Raw genomic sequence first — 21,414 nt, forward strand, 5'->3', positions numbered from 1 at the left:
AAAGTGTGAGATGGCTCGTTTGGTGTTATATCAAATAAGAAGAGCCTTTGCAGTGTTGAGAATCTCAGTTGTTCACTTTGTTTCATCTGGACTCTAATCTACATGAAGGTTTGGTTTATTCCTCAACATTTGGTCTGATTTAGCCTGATAGAGAAACCCAGACACTCAGAAGTGAGATGGTGAAGGTGTAGGCCAGGCCCCTAAATGAAGGGAGCAGTATATCTCTGAAACCCTGGGAGAGAAACAAACCAGCCTTTTATCAGCTGCCAAAAACGGAGAGTAGAAAGTTAAAGTGAACAGAGGCAGAGAGAGCTAAAACCAAAAGAGCTTCAGGAGAGAGGACACAGGTGGAATCGTCATCCCAAACAAACAAACAAACAAATCAGATACCTTAGATGTTCAGTGGGAAGCTGAAAACGAAGGTGAACTAGGAACAAAGACATGAGAATGCCATCCTAATAATTCCAGTATGGCAGGAATGAACCACAGCAGGAATAAAGCAGGAGACTTCTGACTCGACACGGCCTCCAGAGAGACAAAAAGCAAAGCGCAACCCTGTTTTCCCCCACAGTCAGCTGAGAAGAACATATACCAACATACATGTTGAGGGACTTTAAAGGTCTTTAGAGACAGAAAAACAATCAGAGAAATTGACGGAATATCAAGCCACAAGGCTTTGCCCCAGTAAAGCATCTGTGTTTGTACCACCAACTTTGTACCACCAATCAGGTTTTTTTTTTTTTGCCACTGATATTTCATATCCTGTTGGGAAGAGCCATAATTTATGAGCATCCTCTTGCCTCCAGTCTTGTCCCAAGGAAGCACTGTAATTTAATCCATTTTATCAAGGGCAATAAAAAGTATCCTAAGTGCAATTCTTAGGACATTCTTCTAATTATCAGAACTGACCCTTTCCTGAAACCTCCTATGCACATTATCGGTGAGGTGGAATCCTGGATATCGAGTCTAAAGGAGCTGGAGAAGCACAAAACTGGATATGCAGCAGCAAGGCTCCTTTGTCCATTCAGAGCATCCAGAACTGATTTAATATAAAAACTAAATTTCCACTTGCTTTTTTTCTTACCAAAGAGAAAGATTCAGAAAGGCGGGAGGATAGAGGCTCCCAGAGCTGGGAGAGGGCAGAGATGTGGGAGAGGGTGGAAGGTGCATGATCAAAGCCTATGTTTTGAAATCACTTACTTCTCCATTAGTTTGATTAATGGTGCCAGCCGTGCAGACAGACAGAAGCAAGGGGCTTGAAAAATGATGCAATTACTGCTTTTTGAATAGAGGGCTGAACAAAGCCTGTTTGAATGGAGGATCTGCAGGAGATTCTACAGGGCACTGACTTCCACCTCTTTACCGTCTCTCTGCCACGCCACACACCCCGAAGCCCCAAGGCACCACTCCCACCCTTGCCATCTGAGGCATCTGCCATTAGGCTTAATGACATGCCTCACTGGTCCTCCCTGAGCTGGGAGCATATTAGAATCTGTGATCAATAAGATTCTGCAGCTCCGTTTGATGTTTGTGTTGCATTCTGGGCAGAACTCAGATAATGCGAGTCCCTCAGAGCGCCTTTTATTCTTTTAATGGTTGTTTTGAGCAGCTTGTAACACACTGATGTCTGTGTTACTGTTGAGTTTCAGGCAAAAAGAAAAGAGAAGATGAAAATGTAGTTCTGATAGAAAAGTCATGATGCTATAACCTGCAAAAGGCTTCGAAATGACACCCCCTTTAGTTGAGTGAACATGACAGCAAAGAAAGAAAGAAAGAAAGAAAGAAAGAAAGAAAGAAAGAAAGAAAGAAAGAAAGAAAGAAAGAAAGAAAGAAAGTTTTTTTTGTAGATTTTTACACAAATACTTTATTTTCAAAATACATACCCAGTTGAAAACACAGTACTGACAATAAAATAAATAGAATCAACAAAACAGTTACTCCACAAGGAGTTGTTCAATGTGTAATTGATTTGGAAGCGCCTTTTACAACATTAAAAAAAAAGTACAGTGGGTCTCGCACACTCACTGTACACACGGAATATAGTCTCTCGTCCGGAACAGAAATGGGCACTGGTCCGATACAGCAAGATCCATCCTACCCACTCTGTGTTTAATCCAGTGGCTTGCTGACTGGATGAAGAGGAGCTTGTCGGGGAAGTATATCCCCAGGTCAGGGCCCCTCATACCTTTAGTCTGTGTTAGGAAACTCTTGATCATACTTGGGGGGTACAAATCATCCCTCTCACTGTACACCACCGTGTTTGACAGTTTACTGCCGTCAGACGTGTACTCGTGGTTACTGGTATCTGTGGCAGTGGCTGCATCCTCCAGCCGCCCAGCTTTTTTGTCTCCACTGTCCTTGTGGGAGCAGGCCGCCATTCAGACACCCCCCCCCCCACTGCCCTCACTTCTACCTGCACCTCCCTCACGCAGCTCACCTGTGCTCACTCCTCCCTCACCAACCTCGCCAGCCATTTTTCCTGGCGCCCCACGCTCACCTGTCACCTGCCCCACTTCACCTACCGCTGTACACTGTTCACCTGTTTGACCCATGTTTCCCATCTCTCCTGCCTCACCCAGTTCACTTATTTCACCCATTCCATCACCAGTCTCACCCAGCATGCACAACACTTCAGTTGCCACCCCAGTTAAATCAATTACCTCCCCCGCCTCACCACTCTCACCAGTCACCTCCACCACCATCTCCACATTCTCCCTCTCTCCACTCACCTCAGTCTCACGCACACACTCACTCCGGCTCCCTCCGCCTTCGACTTCATTTGCGCTCCGTCCAAAACAGCGGGGGCCCCCTCCACACTGCACCACCGACGCCTCAGCGCCGGAGCGGGGTCGGACGCGGTGGCACCGGTGGCGGAGTCAGACAAGCCCAGATGTCCCTCTTCACCACAGTTGAAACATATAAGGGCAGAGGAGGTTGCAAACAAAATGTAATCAAAGTCGTCCACATGGACGACAAAACAATAGTTGACCTCCTCCGCCCTGTTGTTCAGGACCATGTGGACCTGTCTACGGTGAGACACCACGTGTCTCAACAGCAGTGATTTACAGCCCGACAATAATTTTCTGATGGGGGACACCAGTTTCCCATGTCGGGACAGTTCTCTTGCCAGGAACTTGTTGCTGACGAACGGCAGCACGTTGGACAAAGTAATCCTTGCTGCCGGCTGCATCAGCAGAGTCACCTGGACGAACTGGTTAAGCTGGCGTTGGCCACCATGCGTGCGGCCGCCCCACAAAACAACACACGCACTTGCTAAACTAATAAATAAATACGAAACACACAATAAATCTAACTACATTCACAAACATTCACACTCACACAGAAAAGGACAGAATTAGGAAAATTCGTTTTTTCACAATCTCTTGCTCTCTCTCCCGCTCACACTCCTTCCACCACCAGCAGGAAGAAAGAAAGAAAGAAAGGTGATCAGTTTGAAATAAAATTGCACATGATAGAGATGTGTTTATTTATCCTTCTTTGCTCAGTTGGCCTTATTCTGATACATCACTTGGCTGTTTACCTGGTGACCTCTGATCTGATTTCATTTTCAGCCTGCTCAGAGGGCAGTGTTGAACAGATCACTAGAATGGGGTCGTGACTGAAAGTGACAATGAAAATAAAAATGGAAGGATTTTTATTTAAAAAAGAAAAATGAGTGCCAGAGAAATTAAAACTGCATTTTCCTTTTCTAATATGGGTCTTTTTGACGTCACGACTGTTGGCGCGAGGATATAAACGAGGAGCTCTAAATTACGCTCTAATTAAAGCTGATAACAGGATCAAGTGTTGGCCCAATAAATCAAACATGGCAGAGTGTGAAATCCAGGCTGAAACTGTAGCTGGTGTGCACATTTACACATCAGCTTTTATGCTGATTCGCTGGGAATTTACATCAAGCTCAGGTAAGGTCTGCCATTCCGAGCTCCCAAATCATCAACTAGACAGGAGTGAAATTACAGCGTTCACAGACTTCCATAGGTTGGTGGGAGCAGCTCTTCTCAGAGCAGCAGGCTTTTGTGTGAGATGTTAATGAGCTACTGGAAAATTGATCACTTCACTCATTGATTTGGGATCTATAATAACTGTGTGCTGAGGTGATGAGTCAGTATTCCTCAATATTTCAAGAGTTATAGCCTGAAAATCAATAAGACTTAACTTCATGTGTAAGGGTGAGTGTTTGAAGCCTGAAACAGTCAGTGGAAATATCAATACAATGGTGACACGATAAGAAGGTCATGCACGACTGAGAAAAAACATCAAACCCCTGAAAAGGTTCTTGTGAGGATCCCTACAGGAACAGCGTCATTGAATTCTATTTTGGTTATTGTGGACTTATATTTCTTCAGTGTTAATCTGTATTCTCAGTAGAGTAAAACAAGACACCAAGTGCACAGCACCACTTGACTTTTCGATGAAAAAACATGAGCCAGACACACAAATATCAGCTGCGACGAGGCTGCTTCCCTCTGCTCTACTGACCCCACTGGGTGGACACCGGCCAGGTCAAGGCCCATTTCAACCAGCACACAGCTGAACTGAACTGTGCTGCTCATCAGAAAGTGAGGAAGGTCCACAGCAGGGGCCTGAGTTCTGAGCTACACCAGAACCCTGTGTGCAAGGTTGTGCTTGCTGACCTTCTCTCCTGTTGAATCCGAGAAAGACCAGAGTTTAATAGTCCAATGAGAAGGTCAGAATCTTTTTACGCCAGACTTTCTTACAACCTCCGACATATACCGTATTTTCACGACTATAAGGCACAACTAAAACACTGATATTTTCTCAAAAATCGATGGTGCGCCTTATAATATGGTGCGCCTTGTGTGTGGACTGAGTTCCAAAATCTGCTGTGCGCCTTTGGTGGGTGCACTATGGTAAACGCTCAGCCAATCGATTAGCGGCACACCTACGCTAAAGGATCCCCTAAAATGGCGCCGGTCAAGCAAGACACGTATGAGGCTTACTTTAAACTGCAGGCCATCGAATATGCAGCTGAAAATGGCAATCGAGCAATCTTAGTGTTTTCGCTTTATGAGGCGGCGGCATCTCTCCATACGCGCAAGGACAACTGTTGCGCCGCGGTTGCCAGCGGATTACCAGGAGAGGGTGGCCATCTTCCGCACCTACTGCCGCGACAAGATAACTGAGCCCAGCCACATCTATGAGGCAGCGGCGGGCAAGTTATGCCACCATATGTGGGTGGATTGTAGACGCATGGGCTATGATACCGTCTTCATGTATTGTAAGAGCTTTCACAAAATCAACGCCGAACCAGAACCGGTCGGTGAGTCCGATTCAGATGATTAAGAAGAGGAATTCGGGATGTTGGACATTGAAATAGTGCAGCTGTTTAATTCAGATACTTTGATGGTTTTGTGGTGGAAGAATGAATATTTTGTTCAATAAATGTGTCGAAACTCACTGTTTTACTTCCGTTGACATTTTTTACTGTATGTTTCAGCATGCGCCTAATAATACGGTGGCGCCTTATGTATGTTTTAAATACAGAAATAGCACCCATAACTGAGACTGCGCCTTTTGATACAGTGCGCCTTATGGTCGTGAAAATACGGTATAAGCACAGAAATTCACATTAACGTCTAATAGCAGGAAAAATGTTAGAGATGACATTTTATGAACTAAAAGTCAAATGTCAACTGTTCTGCAAATTCTTTGGCTGATCTTCAACAACATAACTTAAGATCACAGAAGAAACTGAAATGGGAACCTTGAAAATCTTTAATTCACAGAAATATAACCTGTCCATCCCATCTTCTCTCATCCCACAATTCTGTATTTTAACAATGAAGAAACCTTAGAACCCCCTCCTTTCTTTAATTTTGTGTTTTTTTAAATAAAAATGCAGAGTGATTTATTAAACTGATGTCCCACAGCCAATAATAATAATAGAATATCTGATGATAAAGGTTTCCTTTCATTGCCAACAGATATGACAGCTTTTATCACCTTAAATAATTTGCTTGTCTGAGAATATGGTCATCCTCTCATTTCTGGAGGTGACTCGCAAAAGAGAAGATGGAACAATGTCGGTCAAAACTCAGGAAATGAAATCAGAAGTGACACAAGACTGCAAACCTGGGCAGAACTGATTTTGCTTCCACTGGGGCTGAGCTTTAATTGAACATTTCCCCAGAGATTTGGGAATTGGTGAGGCTGTGTGGCTACCTGCACACTACATCTTTTTCAAGTGGTTGGCTTTGCAATTACCGTTACAACTCTTACTGTACTTTGTGGTTGCCACTTGGGAGCTGAGCAATAATCCTAGGCCCAAAGCAACCATTTCACTGAGAACTTTCCTACAATATTAAAGGATTTTTGATATAATTGCATCTCATATTATGCTGCAGGGAAACATCTATACAGACTAATACAGCTATTAAAATGTACAGACATCTAAGTGTTTTTGTTCCTACAGAGCAGAACTGCTCACCTGAACATAAATAATTATCACACATGGATGAGCTGGCCTCTGTCGGCACTGCTGCCAAAACAAAACCCCAACACTCTGCAGAAGGTCACCAGATAAATGAGCCAGTCTTCACTGGTCCCAGTTTATGAGATTAGCTGTTACACCCCTCCCCCTCACAAAAAGGTGTAAAATTGCCCAAGAGGCTCACTGTTTCAATAACGGGAAGCACGACGCATAATCACAAACATCAATCAAGGTTTATCAGCCGGTGTCACGGCTGGTTCGGGCGCTGCCCTGGAGTGTGTCAGCTGAAGCTGAGCTGATCCAGGAGCAGTTGTGAGCAGCCATGCAGCTTTTTACTTCGTCATTATCTAACCATTAGTTTTACTTCCTCCTTTTTCCTAAGTAAAAAAAATGCTTTGCAAGTCATCTACACCCCCCCATAATAAAAGCCCCTTTACCACGTTTGACAAAGTCTCACTACTTTGATTAATGTGACAGGGTAAACTGTCACCTCAAATGCGACACACTTTTAATCCCCTGGCTTTACTTATGGAAAGGCAAATTATTTCTGAAAATCTCTTTAACTTCAGCAGATGATTCATACTAGTGGAAGTAATAACAATCCATCAAGTAAAGGCTTGTCAACGCTTTCAGATTTCATATCAGAGTTTGGATACACAAGTGTTTTCCTTGATTAATATTCCTTTTGCTCCTTGAATATGAGCGTTTTCCCAGAAGAAGAACCATGAATGGATTTTTCTTTTCTATAATCCAGGAAATTCTGGCTAAATACAAAAACTGCAACATGACATTTCCATTATGCCCCCACTAATATTCAGGCCTGTTACTGTGCTGTTCTTATTATAGTTATTATATTACAATACAGGCATAAAGACAGTTGCCGGTGCAAAGATATATAATGTGTCTGCAAGCGATCGGAGAGCTAACGCGGAGATAATGTCGGTATTATTTCACAAACGAGACCTGAGCAAAACAGTGTAATAAGAGACAGGACAAAAGAAGATGAGGTTATACTGTAGGTGTGGGAAAAAAGCAAGGGTAGTAAGATAAAGTGCCTGTGTAGATAGAAACATGAAACCATTAGTGATGGGGGAAACAGGATGAAGAAAAGAGAAGACTGTCCCATAATGGGGACAACAGGAGAAAGAAAGACGAAGAGACAGAAGAGGAGGGAACAGAGGGCAGAGGAGGATGAGACGCAGGACAATGATGGATCGTTTTCTGGCAAGCTCAATTTGTCACGCTGTTATTGGGAGGAAAATGGAATAGAGGAACAGCAAGGAGGGTCAGAGGGAGACGATGGCGGTCCAGAGGCGGTAGTGCGAAGCCAAAAGGGAGAAGATGGCGAGCAAGATAAACTTCACAGACCTTTTTGGCCTTTGACAGATAATAACTGGGGGGTAAAGTCTCCCCCCCAGTGCAGTGGCTGTGCATCATGATGTGATCGGGAGGAGGTGACGTTAACCTGATCAAGGTTAACCTTGATACCACGGATATCAAGGTTCCTATTTGGGGTGGCCTGGACGGTCCCACTGAGCCCTGGTCACAGAGAGCTCTTCTTTATATACATTGGGTGTGATTTCCTGGATAGAGGAGCAAAGGGAGCTTTATTCATCACAGATGTAGAGTAGAGGGATCTGGATGCAGCTGTCAGATCCATTTCCAGGTGTCTGAAGTGCCAGTTTATGGCCGTTGTGTTCTCTCAGTTACTTCTTCAGCCTTGTTTTTGGCCACTTCAGTGTTCGGCTCAGAGTTCTTTGATCATCAAAACGCCTGTAATTTCCCACATAGTCCCCAGTTGGGTTTTACCACATAAACGTGGTTTGAAGCTGGCTCTTAAATCATTGATTTTGCTGACAGCTGTTCTGTCAGTGTAATGACGTCTAATTCAAACGAATATGCCAAAAATAGAACAGGATTGAAGTGTTATATGGAGCCGAAATATCTAATACGCTAATCTCAAAACTGCCCTTTATTCTAAACTTTAACTGCAAATAAAAATCTTGCTGCTTTGTTTGTGGCCTCTGTAAACTCTGACATCATGAGTTGTTCATCTGCCTTCCAGATGATACTCTGGGTTCCTTCATTAGCAGCGTTGGGTGAGAAAATAACTGGTGGTGGGGAGGAAACTTTGGGTGATCGATTGTAGCTGTGTATGTTTTTTTGGCATTCTTTTGTTCTTCTATGTGGAGGCAAATTATGCGTTTGGTGCCAACACCAACCAATATCATTGTCTTTGTGTCACATTAATCAGCATGGTGCCAGAACACGACTGTAAGATGATCAGGAAAACTGTCCTCATGCTCCATTTATTACCAGAGTCCAAAACTGAACATCAGTTTATTTTTCAGCCTCTTTGCAGAAAAAAACTTCTGCTCCAGTGACCTTAAGGCCCCTAAACAACCACTGTGAACCCACTTGATGCTCTGCTGTTAACAGTAGATGCTTTTTAGCACCGAAGCAGAAATAGCTGCAAATTACAACCTTGGACAAATGAAAACATTAGCTCAAGGCTGCAGGTCTGCTCCAGGGTCGTGATGTGCCCACCTCCATAATCCTTTATCGGGCTCACATACTTGAATGAACACTGCAACAGTTTATTCCTGGGTTGTATCACAGACCAAATCTTCAGTCGTTTTATTAAGCTATGGAGAACAAGAGCACATTCCAACCACAAAAAAGGACCGTAGTCAAATTTCCTCCATTTCCTAAAATGTGTGGCTCAGCAAGAGCTTCTTTCAATATTTAAGCTTCGGCATCTCTGACTTCAGGGATCCTGATGAAAGGACAAATCAGGTATTTCTTTCATAGTGAACTGAATCCTGCCCTGTCGATTCAATCAACCAATAAATGTGTCTTTATCTGCCATCATGGCGTCCCTCAGTGCCTAATTCTTGGACTAATTTTATTTGGAATATGAGCCTGCAGGTACATAATGGCACCCAGTATCAGAAACCTTTTCTCTACAACAGTGAACAACAAGGTAGGAGAGATCCATCAGGTCAAAATGTATGTAAATCAACCAAGAAATAGTTCTAGAAAAAGCTGGCTCCAATTGTTTGCACAGATTCCAAATTAAAAAACTTTATCAATTTAACTTTGCCATCTCACCCTGGATCAAACCTGATGGAATCGACTAGGGTTACAAGGCAAAAGTTGCACAGTCAGAGCTGTTAAAGAAGAGGATTATATCTGCACAATTTCACCAGATCATGGCGGAAAATCTTCATACTGTTTGTCCAGCATTGTGCACTTTTACTTCGGTAAAGAAATGTGAGGGACAAAAATATGTACCGTAATAACATGAAGGTTTACTGTCAGGAGATATGTTGATTTTTCTGACTGATTGTAGGCAAAGTGCATGTTATTCTCATGTGCATATCTGTTTATGTGTGTGTGTGTGTGTGTTTTTGTGTGTGTGTGTGTTTGTGTGTTGTGTTTCAATGAGCTGTCATATCAAAGGCAATGAATTTCCTCAGCAGGAAGAGCCATCATTGCTCCTTCTGTACAAACCAGCGTGTAATAGGTTGTCAGCTCGAGCCGCATTTAAATCAAAGTCTACAAGTGTTTCTGACAATAAGACGGACGATTCTCTGGCATCACAACACCATCCCTGACAAGAGCAGATGTGCTTGTTATGCCCCATACTCAGATGTCTCATGAGTTCATTTTAATCAGCTGGTCATGGAATAAAATTATGACGGACAAATCTGTTGATGAAACAGTAAAACTACACAGCTCTTATCCCACAAGCTCCAGTCTCTAGGCTGAGACGTGTTCCTGCTCTCTGATCCCAGACAACCCGTCATAGAGGTGCTGTGTTATTCTGTAGGAGGTCCGTCGCGCTTCCCTTTACCTTCTATTTATTGACCTTTCCTCTTTCCCTCCACTACCACTTTTTCTTTCATCAGAGTCCGGCAGTGGCACTTGTCACGTCAGTCGCTCACTGTACCTGCTGCACAGACGGCAAACCTCGCCCAACCAGGCCGCTCCATCCATCAGCTGTGCCTGCAGTATGTTGCGCCAGAGGACACCACCTGTTCTGCTTCCCTTCACATCAAGCTTCAGCACATCAAGTCCCACAAGTGGAGAGAGGATTAGAACACAAGAGAAACACTGGGAAGCTCCCTGGTAGCAAACAGTTTTATTTCCAAAGTCCCCACTATAAACACTTGCACTAGACAAATACATAACGAGCATCTTGTGATTAAAAATGTAGGTTTAATGAGAAGAAATGTGGCTGTTGAAAGTTTAAAATGTGACTTTGTGGCTCCTTTGAAGGGCTTGCGTGACTTAAGGGAAGTTCTCCTCTCATGAAGGGGCAGAAAGTAGCTGGGTGTCAAGAACGAGGCGGCGCTGAAGCTGACAGAATATGCTGCATCTCATCATGGTCAATATGAACGAGAAATGAGATGGCAACTGTCTGGACGGGGAGGAAAGTAATGCCCAGAACATTCTGAAGAATACGCAGACCCTGTCATACATGTACATCCGGGTTAGCGGCTAGCTTAGTACATTAGTGTTTTCTGCACACATTCAACACAATTTAACAACACCATGTGATTCAGCTTATTCCATCCATCCATCCATCCATCCATCCATCCATCCATCCATCCATCCATCCATCCATCCACCATCCATCCATCCATCCATCCATCCATCCATCCATCCATCCATTTTGTTTTGTTTTTCTTATTTTGCATCTCTCAAATGTTCGCTTTGGTCCTTTTTGTTGATACATGCAGTAATATGCACTTTTCTCATATAGGACAATACACAAGAATGTCACTTCTGATAAATGTTTTAAATGAATGTTAATCAGCTTCTCTCACCATGGCAACCCTTTTTTTCCTATGCTGCAGCTATTCCTGAAGCCTGAATTCTCAACGGCATCATCATCAATTATTCTGCTTTCTTATTAGCATATTCACACGATACCCTCCCAATATGGGTAGTATTTATGAGGCTTTGATTCTCTACCAATAATTTATTTATATATTCACAGAAGCACATGCATGATCTGTCAAATGCAACACTCCCTGGGATGCTTCATGATAACTATACGAGGAACAGTATATAACTCACAGGAATATAACCCAAAAGATTACGAGTGTGCGACAGGGCAGTATAGCTCAGCACAAGCAGGGGCCTGAGAGGGTCACTCCCTCTTCCTTGGCTCCAAAGGGCAAAATATTTACTGAAACATCCATCTTAGCCCAATCTTGACTTTTTCACCTGACTGTAGAATCTCTGCTAGCCTTTCAGACAGCTTCATTTGGAGCCAGTGAAATGGAAATCTTTGGCTATAGTGGACTAGATAACAGTCATGACTCCCTAAACAGGCTAAGTTTTTCATTTCCAGCGACATTAAGACAACTGTGAAAAGGTTGCCCACCAAGAGAAATACACTGTGAAAGTACTGTAATGAGCACTGAGCTGACAGCAGGTCAGACATTATTCTCATTCTATAACCAGAATCAAGCAGTCAAGCAGACTAGTTATGCTGATTCTTGTGTAGTTTTTCTGCTTCTCTCCCCCCACCTCCCTTCTGTATTCATTGACAGGTATCGCCGCCTTCGGAGCTGCATGATGACCTCCGGCCCCGCTGACCCGCTGTATAAATAGTGTATTTTTGTATGTGTTTCTGTGCTCTGTGCCCGTCCTCTCCTCTCCTCTCCTCTCCTCTCCTCTCCTCTCCTCTCCTCTCCTCTCCTCTCCTCTCCTCTCCTCTCCTCTCCTCTCCTCTCCTCTCCTCTCCTCTCCTCTCCTCTCCTCTCCTCTCCTCTCCCTCTTCCTCTCCTCTCTCTCTACCCAGCCGGCCATCAGCAGGAGGGTCCCCTACATGAGCCTGGTCCTGCTCAAGGTTTCTTCCTGTTAAAGGGGAGTTTTTCCTTGCCACTGTTGCTTGTCTGGGGTCAGGCCCTGGGATTCTGGAAAGCGCCTTGAAACAATTTTGATTGTAAAAGATGCTATTTAAATAAAGATTGATTATTTGATTTGAGAATCAAGCTTGAGTCTTCTGCATGCAGCGTAGTTGGTTCAGTAACACACCCAGAAGTAAATACTGGATTCATACACAATGGCTGGTGCCGGAACCAACTGAGCATCATAAATGGATTTGCTGCAGATGAATTTGCCTTCTGGCTGGAATAAAATGGATGCAGCACATTAGAACAAGAAAAGTCAGAAGCCTCTGCACACTCATCAACTCACATCTGCCAGGCTTTCAATTTAAACAATTTATTAATGAATACATTAACCCTGGAAACCAGTGTGGTTTTTTACTTGTTTGCCTATGAGCAGCTACACTCTTGAAAATAGCTGCTAAAACAGAATCCTGGCCCATGCCAGTGTTTCCCTTTTCACCCCAGAAAGGATATGGATATGGTACACATACAGTATATGTGTGCTATATGCCCATGCAGAATGTGCATGAGCCAGCCTGGTGGTGACCTAATCTAATTTCAGACTTTATCAGTTGCCATGGTTATAAATCCTCAGTGTTGCCGTACCTGGTGGATGAAAACCTGCGCGCCTCGAGGGCTCATGAGCAACACGGCCCTTCGTAGAGTGTCGCGGTACCGGTTGAGCTCCTCTGTGCGCATGGTGTTGAAGAGGTCATTGAAGACTCTGCTCACGTTGCGGTCCACCCTCTGGAGCGACACATCAAGACCCAGCCTGGACACCTGGTCCATGAAGGTCTGCAGACCACGGATATCTGAAGAGAGGAGGGGAAAAGTGTCATAAAAGAAGAACAGGAACAGAGAAGAGCACAGGGAACCACAACCTGAGACGTCACTTCCTGACCACACAGGCCGTCAGCACCCTGAGACTGAAATCTGCCGATGCTTTACTGCGCAGCAGTTGGGCAGAGGAACGGTGCGACGGAGGTGTGAGCGAAGGTGTTGGTTGGTCCATGAGTCAGACTCATTAAACTCAGGGTGGAAGAAGATCTTGAAGATGGCGGTGAATGTGAAAGTTGTGAAAATTCCTATAAATTCACTAGTTTGTGTAAAGTTAAACATGATCTGGTCCGCGAAGGAGAACTAGAGGAACATCCACAACAGTGTAAAGACACAGTTCTTTGTCTTCTACTGTTCTGTGTGCTATGTAATTATCCACAGGGAATTGGAGGAAAATAATTTAAGAAACAGTTTTTATAGCAGGAAGAGCTGAGAGAAAGCTAGCAAGCACGACTTTGACTTTCTGAACCAGGAGCAGGATTTTCCTCATGACAGTCATAGATTGCTACAGTAAAGAGGATTAACACTGGATTAAGTCAGGATTTTTGTTTACTCCTCTAAAACATCTGAAAGCTTTCTTTTCATTAGTCTGAACTGTATTCTCCTTGAATTCTGCCGCCACCTACCAGATTTGACTCAATGTGCATGTGCGACTTCAGGACAGACAGAGCGAGAGAGAGAGAAATGAGTTTCCTTCCTACTCCAGTTGTAACTAAGCAGAGGCTGCATCTCCCATCGCAGAGCGAAGTGATGAGCCTATTGTGATCAAAAGGCTGAGTTTTTACTGAGCTGTCAAGCTGCGCTTCAACTGCAGAACCAAATCATAAAAAAGACTGAGAAATGACTAATCCAGAAGTCTGAATTTACTGAAAAACCAAATGACTTATTGAAAACTTTCACTGATAATTTCATTTCAACAGCATCATGATCCCAACCCCACCCCCCAAAGTGCATCCAGCATCAAATAATGTCCATTAATATGGAACAATAGATGGAAACGCAGGAACATGTTTACTTCCATTATCATTAAACACACAGTGTTTGACGTGTGAAGACATAAACAACTTCCTGTCACACAACTTCACCAGTTCAGTGAATTTCATGTTGCTTGGGAGCAGTTTTAACACACTGGCAAATAAAGAAAGATGTAAGTCAGGTGTGATTGATGATTCTCATAAAAGAGAGATCAGGTTTGTTGCAGGAGGATGAAAAACATGAGGTGGTGTATGGGGTAGTTCTGTAGCTTTCAAGACAAGAGTGAATGAGATGTTCAATGACTGGAATGATTGGAAAATAAAAGTAACTCGGGCAGCATCAAACCCTCTAGATTTCCTCTTCTTCTTTGGCTGTGATGAAACACAGAGTTGTTTGTCTTCTTATTAATTGATTCATTAGATGACCCAGGTTGACCTTTGGTTTTGTGGTCCCCATAATCGTAGAACGCTTTCTCATTCAATTAATCATTTTTCTTCTACTTTATCATTCATTAAACAATTTTATTCCAGCTAATTTCTACGTTTATCATTTGCATCATCTGCATCATTTGGGCTGGCAGCTGTCCACTGTGAACATTTTGGCCTTGATGGCACATAAATTCAGATAAAACAAAGCCAGTTATAGGATGTGAGTCTCTGCGTCGTGTTTGATTCTCTTCATGGTCTCAGCAGGGAGATGGTGTGTGTGTGCGTGTGTGTTCGTGTGTGGTGGTAACAACTCATGTAATACATTTTCTGCATTTGGAACAACCTCTGACTCTGGTTCAAATGCGCATTAATCAGTCTGGCACCTAATCTCATCCTAATGCGCTGCTCAAACGGAGAGGCCGTCATCAGGACGGCTGCAGAGACAGATGTGGTTCCTTCACTGTCATTAGCAGGTGGATGCTAACTCAGACACCCCTGAGGAGTCCCTCCGAAAAGAATCAACCCTTCAGATTCCCTAAGTGGCGCCTTTGTGCTTCTTTGTTGATAGAATAATAGGATGAAATATTTTATGGTGGCTTTCATTTGCACTCAGAGCTAAATCTGCATCTAAAGCAGAATCACAATCATATTAAACATTCAGCAGGCTCCATCTTTACCTTCTACTTTACTCTCATAGCTTTGTTTTTAGAATGCTGTTATAGAGCCACCCATATCACGGTCTGCTGCCTAGATCTAATGTTATATTTACTTTGTAGATAAAAAATGGTAATTGTTCATACTCATGAAAGAACACGAAACCCACTCACACACTCTGAATACAATTAAGTGGTAAAAATGTATTCCGTGACATTCCATGACAAATGGAATCAGAAGAGGAGCACTTCTTTACATAACGTGGCTTTTGTGATACTGATGCAGCAGATGAGAGGAGCTATTTTCTGGGGACCCTTCAATAACTCAGCTACAAGTCTGACAGCAAAGTCAACAGTTTAACTTTAATAAAACACAAAGATGGCTGCCTTCCTAGCAGAGCGGGTGTGGGTCCACCCGTGCAAACACAGGATGATTAAAGATATGTGAGAGCTTTGAATAAAGTTGTCAAGATGAATGGGATAGAATAGATGCTAAATAATGACTTTGTGCAGCTGTTTATGTTCAGTGCTACTGCCAGTGTAGTAAGGCGTTCATATCTCTTCTCATATCTGCTTTTCATGCACCATCAGCAGACTGATGGCACAGCACAGTCCACCACATCTGCTCATCCATCACACAACATTAACTCTTTTATGTTAGATGACAGAAATGACCCACGTGCAGCCATGTTTCTGAGGAACATCTGCATGAATGCTCTTTTCCTCTGACAGTCTGCATTTCTGGAGCGCAGCATTTAAATATCAGAGGAGTGATCTTCCCCATCTGAAAACCCCTTAGATTACTATCCTGGATCATGCGGCACACACAGGGTTTGCCACACCAGCTGGAGCTACGCACTGCTGATCGTAGATCACAACTGTGAGTTGTTAGAGTCACATTCAGTTAATCTAATTATCGCTGAGGGAAACGTGACACGTGCTTGCTAGTGCTGACAAGATTCTACATTCCAAATCATTACTCTAATTTCAATTTAACGACAAACGTCTTTCTCTGTGTTTTCATCTTCTACATTTATGGAGGGAATATTCTGCCATCCTAATCTTGTGTAGAATGTCCTCCACTCTCACGTTGTTTAACTGTTTATTGCGGACATTAGTCCATAATTGCCATGCGGGGCTTTAACTTTTGTCCTGATTGAACGTGATATGTGACATCAGGCTGCAGAGGAAGCTGATTGGAGCTGACTTACACACTCTCACAGCAACAGCTAGTGGAATCAGTGGGTCAGATGGTCTTCCCCTCCCCCATCACATAATTGTATGTACACATTTAAGTCATTTTACTCAGACTGCTTTCTGGTATACTACAGGACTTAAAATGACAATTACTTAATGTGTGTATTGATTCCTAAATTCTGTATTAAATACACATAGGTTGAACACTTAAACGTGTGGTGCAAAAGCAGCAAAACCTATTTTAGCACAGGGAAACATGCTGTTTTGTTACAAACAGAATTCCCATTTGTTATCTCTCCCAGAACAATGTTGGACTGTTGCTGTCAGCCTCTATGTACTCTAAGTAGGTTCCATCTCGACGGGTTTTCACTTGAAGATTCTAGGCCATCATTTTAAAGGGTGTGATGTCATTAAAACAGTGAAGGCGAGATTTCATACTGCAGCTGAGAGACAAACATCTCACTATGACCTTAGTTGTAGTTAACTAAAGCCCTTTCAAACATGCAGTGTAATCTCATCTTTTTATGTTGTTTCAGAAGAGAAAACATCTGCATTTTTCAAGAGTGCAAACTGTGGGTGAACCTCTGATGTGAATAAAGATGGAGAGCTTCTGGGAGAGCGCGCACAGGAAGGAGCGGCCATGTTGATGGTTGCTGTGTAAGTGGAAGAACATAAAGTAGCCCAGGACCAAGAAAAGGATGAGATTTACACAATGACAGCCAATCCTCTGGCAGCTGCAGAGATCCAAAAATCTGGACGCTGCTACTAATGTAGACTTGGTGTGATATGAAAGTGTGAGTCAGTGTTACATGTGTGATCTCCTGATTGGAATATTTGGGGTTCTCTCAGAGATGCAGAGGTGACAGTTCAGGCGTGAAAACAGAAAATAAGTCAAGATGGTGAATTTTACTTCAACTATTTCATATCTTCTTCTATTCCTCCTCTATGGTCTTCCTCTAGGCTTCCTGGCTGGCAGTTCCATCCTCAGCATCCTTCCACTGATGTATTCTCTAATCCTCCTCTGGACATCTCCTCTCTGACATTACCTCCACAACATCTAACATGTGCTGCCCCACTGATGGCCTCATTCTATTAATCTTCGAGAAGACAGCCTCACCATCTCCAGCCTTGTTCACACCAATCTGCTCCACGTTCTCACTATCTCTTGTTCGCTGCCTCATTAACTTGTACAACACCTTCTCATCTCCCCACTGAACGTCCTGGTGTCCAAGTTATCATATGTCGTCGTTTCACCTTTGTAACTTAACCTCACCTTCTGATGTATCTCCCTGTTCTCCTGTCTACTCTCCTCTCAGTTTCCTACTTCTTCTCAGTTCTTTCCCTGAATATGCTCCTGAACTACCTAACTCCACCATCAAGTCTTTATTTCTACTTTCCTTTCACACCACGTTCTCTCCTACTTGTCCCCCAATCACCTAAGCTGTAGCTATCCAGCCAACAATTCCACCTAGGACCCGTCTTAATTCCTCCATGAGAGCCACAACATCCTGTCTCAGCTGCCACCGTTTCATTCTCTGCTCTGTCTTTGTTCAATTCATCTTTCTGCCTTCCAGAGTCATCCTCCACCTGATCCACCTGTTTCCACCTGATCTCCTGAACATACAGTATATCCAGCTTCCTCTGCATCAAGTCAACCATCTGTCTTGCTTTGAGTCTTGACTCTGGGTTCTGGACTCCTGTCTTTCCTCTCATCTCTCGGTCTACAGAAACCTTCCTCCTCTCCCTCTTCAACCTTTAAAGCAACAAGTGTAGAACAACCTGAGTGCCTTTACAAATGCTTAAATGGTCAAACTGAAACCTCCTGGGGTAAAATCAAATGTCACTTTAATCTTCACAGCTCTGCAAAAAGTAGATTTACTTTATTTCTCTTTCTCTCTTCAAAAGGACACCATTTCTAAAGAGCCAGGGCACAAACCAAGGAGCGGTAATTAAAAGGACACAGCGAACACCAGTGACAAAGAGGGAAAACAGTTTGCAAGACAGCTAGAAAGCTAGTTTGTTAAGACAAAAAACTACAAAGAAAAAATAAAGGAAAATGATTAGCAAGCAGTTTGATAAAATTTTTAGAAAAAGGCTGAATCAGCATCATATCCTTGATTTGGCCTTCAGCTGTCTGGTTGGTCCCTCTCTGAGCCACAGTCCTTTAGCCTTTAGCCAAATGTAGGTCAGGAATGTCCTGGTCCACAGGGGGAGTTAGTGCAGGAGTGATGAAACACAAGAATATCCAGCAGCCTGCTGGGACACATTTGTGAGTGGCCACGAAGGACAGGCTCACACCTAGTGGACCCTCATCATAGGAATTGGAGAGCTGGGATATTGTTTTGTTTCTCTAGACAAAGTTTTAACTTTAATGTAGTTTAATGTAGTCTGGCTGTTCATGCATTTACAGTCTAAACTCACCATAGTCACTCTCATAGAAGATGATGAACTTTTGCCAGTGCAGCTCTGACACCAGAGTCAGCAAGACGTCGTTGATTCGCACAGGTGGACGTGCAGCCAGAGTGTAGCTCTCTCCGTCGGGGCTGGGGTTGAGCTGGCAGGCGGTGCGGGGGGTCCCGTCCCCGTTCCTCTGGATGAAGAGATGAGGGATGTGCATTGCATCCGTCAGCGACTGCAGCGCACTTGCAGCAGCACAGCCGGTGGATGTGACCAAAGCCAGAATCCCCTGATTCATCAACTCGCAGGCTGAAAGAGGAGATATAAGGAATAGTTGCTGGCTTAATATTTCATGCATTTTTTTAAAAAAATTAAAAGCTAGTTACACAGGCTTTGACTTTTACACACGCCTTTCATAAATCTGTAAAGCAATGTGGATTAAAGGCACAGACACGCGTAAAGGCACAGACATGCTTTTTACATGTTATGTGGGTTTTAAATCCTCTTAGGACATGTCTTCTGGGATAAAATAACAGATATTTTTTAAAGATAAAGTTGAGACGGTGGTTTTGTTGTCTCTGGTCGTAGACTTGACTAAACCTATATTTCCCACAGTCATGCACACACAAAAGAGCTCTTATTTTAAAGTTATGTAGATTTCTGTCTTCCCGCTGCTTTTGACTGCCATCATTTTGCACTCATAAACATGGAATTGTTAAATTTTCCTCTAGATGATGTGAAACAGGAAGATCTGGGCTTGTTGTATACCATGTAAAAGTTTAATTTCTGTGTTTGACACAGGACAGGATACAGCTAATGTTCCAATTAAAATTCATGTCAGTGTTTCTGGCTCCACGGGGCTTTTTCAATTTGTAACTTAATTTACTTCGGATGAAAAACATATCAGCCATGGTTTAATATCCAACTAATGCTACCCTAGCATTTACATAAACAAAAAAGCTTTTTTTTAAAAAAAAAAACAAAAAACTGTGATGTACATTTTGTAAAACAGTAATAAATGTGTGAGAACAAGAAATGCTGAAATTTCACAGCAGCAGCTGTTATACGTTAAAGGTTTTGCTTTTCAAGGGTGAAACAATAATCACAAAGCATTAATGTGGCAATGTTATATGCAAACGGAGCACTCAATGAAGCGCCCTGCGAACACGTTAAGTACAGTACTTATTGGTAAAATCCATCATTATGTCAGAGAAGGTGTGACGGAGGAGATTAATAAACAGTGGCTTCAGAAAAGAGTCATTAAGTGCAGGCAAAAGGTCTGAAAGGAAGCTAAAAGGGATGAATAGAGGAGGAATGGAAGAAGTATAATAAGTAGGTTGTTGAATGGAATTGGTTTGTGTGTGACTGTACAGCAGAGGGGAAACTATTAATGTGAGAAATGATGGTTTCATCTGCTGACTGAGAGCAGGACTGCATTAAGGCAGTGTAAATCAGAGAGCAGGGGGCACTAAATAATGGTGGTGGTGGGGGGGGGGGGGGGGGGGGGGGGGGTGCCAACAGAGGCTTCTTGTGGAACACAGAGGAGTGCAGAGAAGGAACTTCTTGATAGTTTATCTGTAGCTCTCTTTTTTTCTGGCCTTTTGGGAGAGCAGAACATTGACTGTTCTTTTCAAAGTATGAAGGATGTTTCTGTTTCTGTGTGGGAGCAGATCCAGAGTCTCCCTGTATGTGTGAGCCCACATGTTCATCGGGCCGGTCCTCAAATATTGAAGGCAGCACGAAAGGCTGATGGAAGTTGTGGTCTGGGATAAAAATCTGGAGGAGAGCTCGGCAGCAGGAGGCATCCGTCAACATGTGGAAATTGTGGGGCCATTTGTAACCAGTGTAAAAAACTGGAACATAGCAGCAAAGTGGGCAGAGAGACATCAGAAACTGTAAAGCTCCCCACCTCTGGAAAACACAAAGTTTTGGAACTCTGAACTTTAGGAGGACACGAAACATTTAAGAATGTTTGGGAATGACCACACTAAGAATGACCACATTCGCTGTGTGGTCATTCTAAGCTGATAACAAATCTTCTTTTGAACTGGTTCATTTTCTCAAGTTTATTAATCAAGTTAACTTAAAAAAACATTAACAGAAACCATCAAGGTCCACATGGAAAGGTTCAGGACCTGGACTGGAGCATTTCTTGCTCTTATCTAAAGTCCACCTTCACCCATGTGTGGCTGAATGCACCTTCGGCCATTTTTGCTGGATAATGGGCACTTTGGTCCCATTATACTGCAGACATCCAACAGACACCAGGCAGCAGTGCTTCACAGTCATTGGCAATGATGATAATGGTGGAATAATGACACTTAAATGTCCTCCCCATAGTGGACAGAGACAATCACTCATTTGCTACTTCCTAGAATCGGATGACATCACATTGCAGTCGTCTCACGAGCACGGCGTAAAGCAAAACAGGAGTCAGCATACCAAAGGGATCATACTCTTCCATAAATACTAAAACAACAACACATGTGTGACACGTGCATAACTATTTTAAACTACTACAATATCAGGATAAACAAAGCTTTTCTGTG

General features: G+C 43.2%; 1 protein-coding gene across 2 annotated transcripts in view; it reads right to left on the reverse strand.

Moving 5' to 3' along the window:
- grid1a (glutamate receptor, ionotropic, delta 1a) overlaps positions 1-21,414 on the reverse strand; it is a 130,265-nt gene that overhangs the window by 37,908 nt on the left and 70,943 nt on the right. For both annotated transcript variants that reach the window (XM_029835615.1, XM_029835616.1), the window contains exons 3-4: positions 18,890-19,174; positions 12,985-13,190 (exon numbers count right to left, since the gene is read on the reverse strand). In XM_029835615.1, coding sequence (XP_029691475.1) covers positions 12,985-13,190; positions 18,890-19,174 — 491 coding nt within the window. The remainder of the gene's footprint in view (positions 1-12,984; positions 13,191-18,889; positions 19,175-21,414) is intronic.

Source organism: Takifugu rubripes, chromosome 4, assembly GCF_901000725.2.
Source record: "Takifugu rubripes chromosome 4, fTakRub1.2, whole genome shotgun sequence".
Taxonomy (NCBI): domain Eukaryota; kingdom Metazoa; phylum Chordata; class Actinopteri; order Tetraodontiformes; family Tetraodontidae; genus Takifugu; species Takifugu rubripes.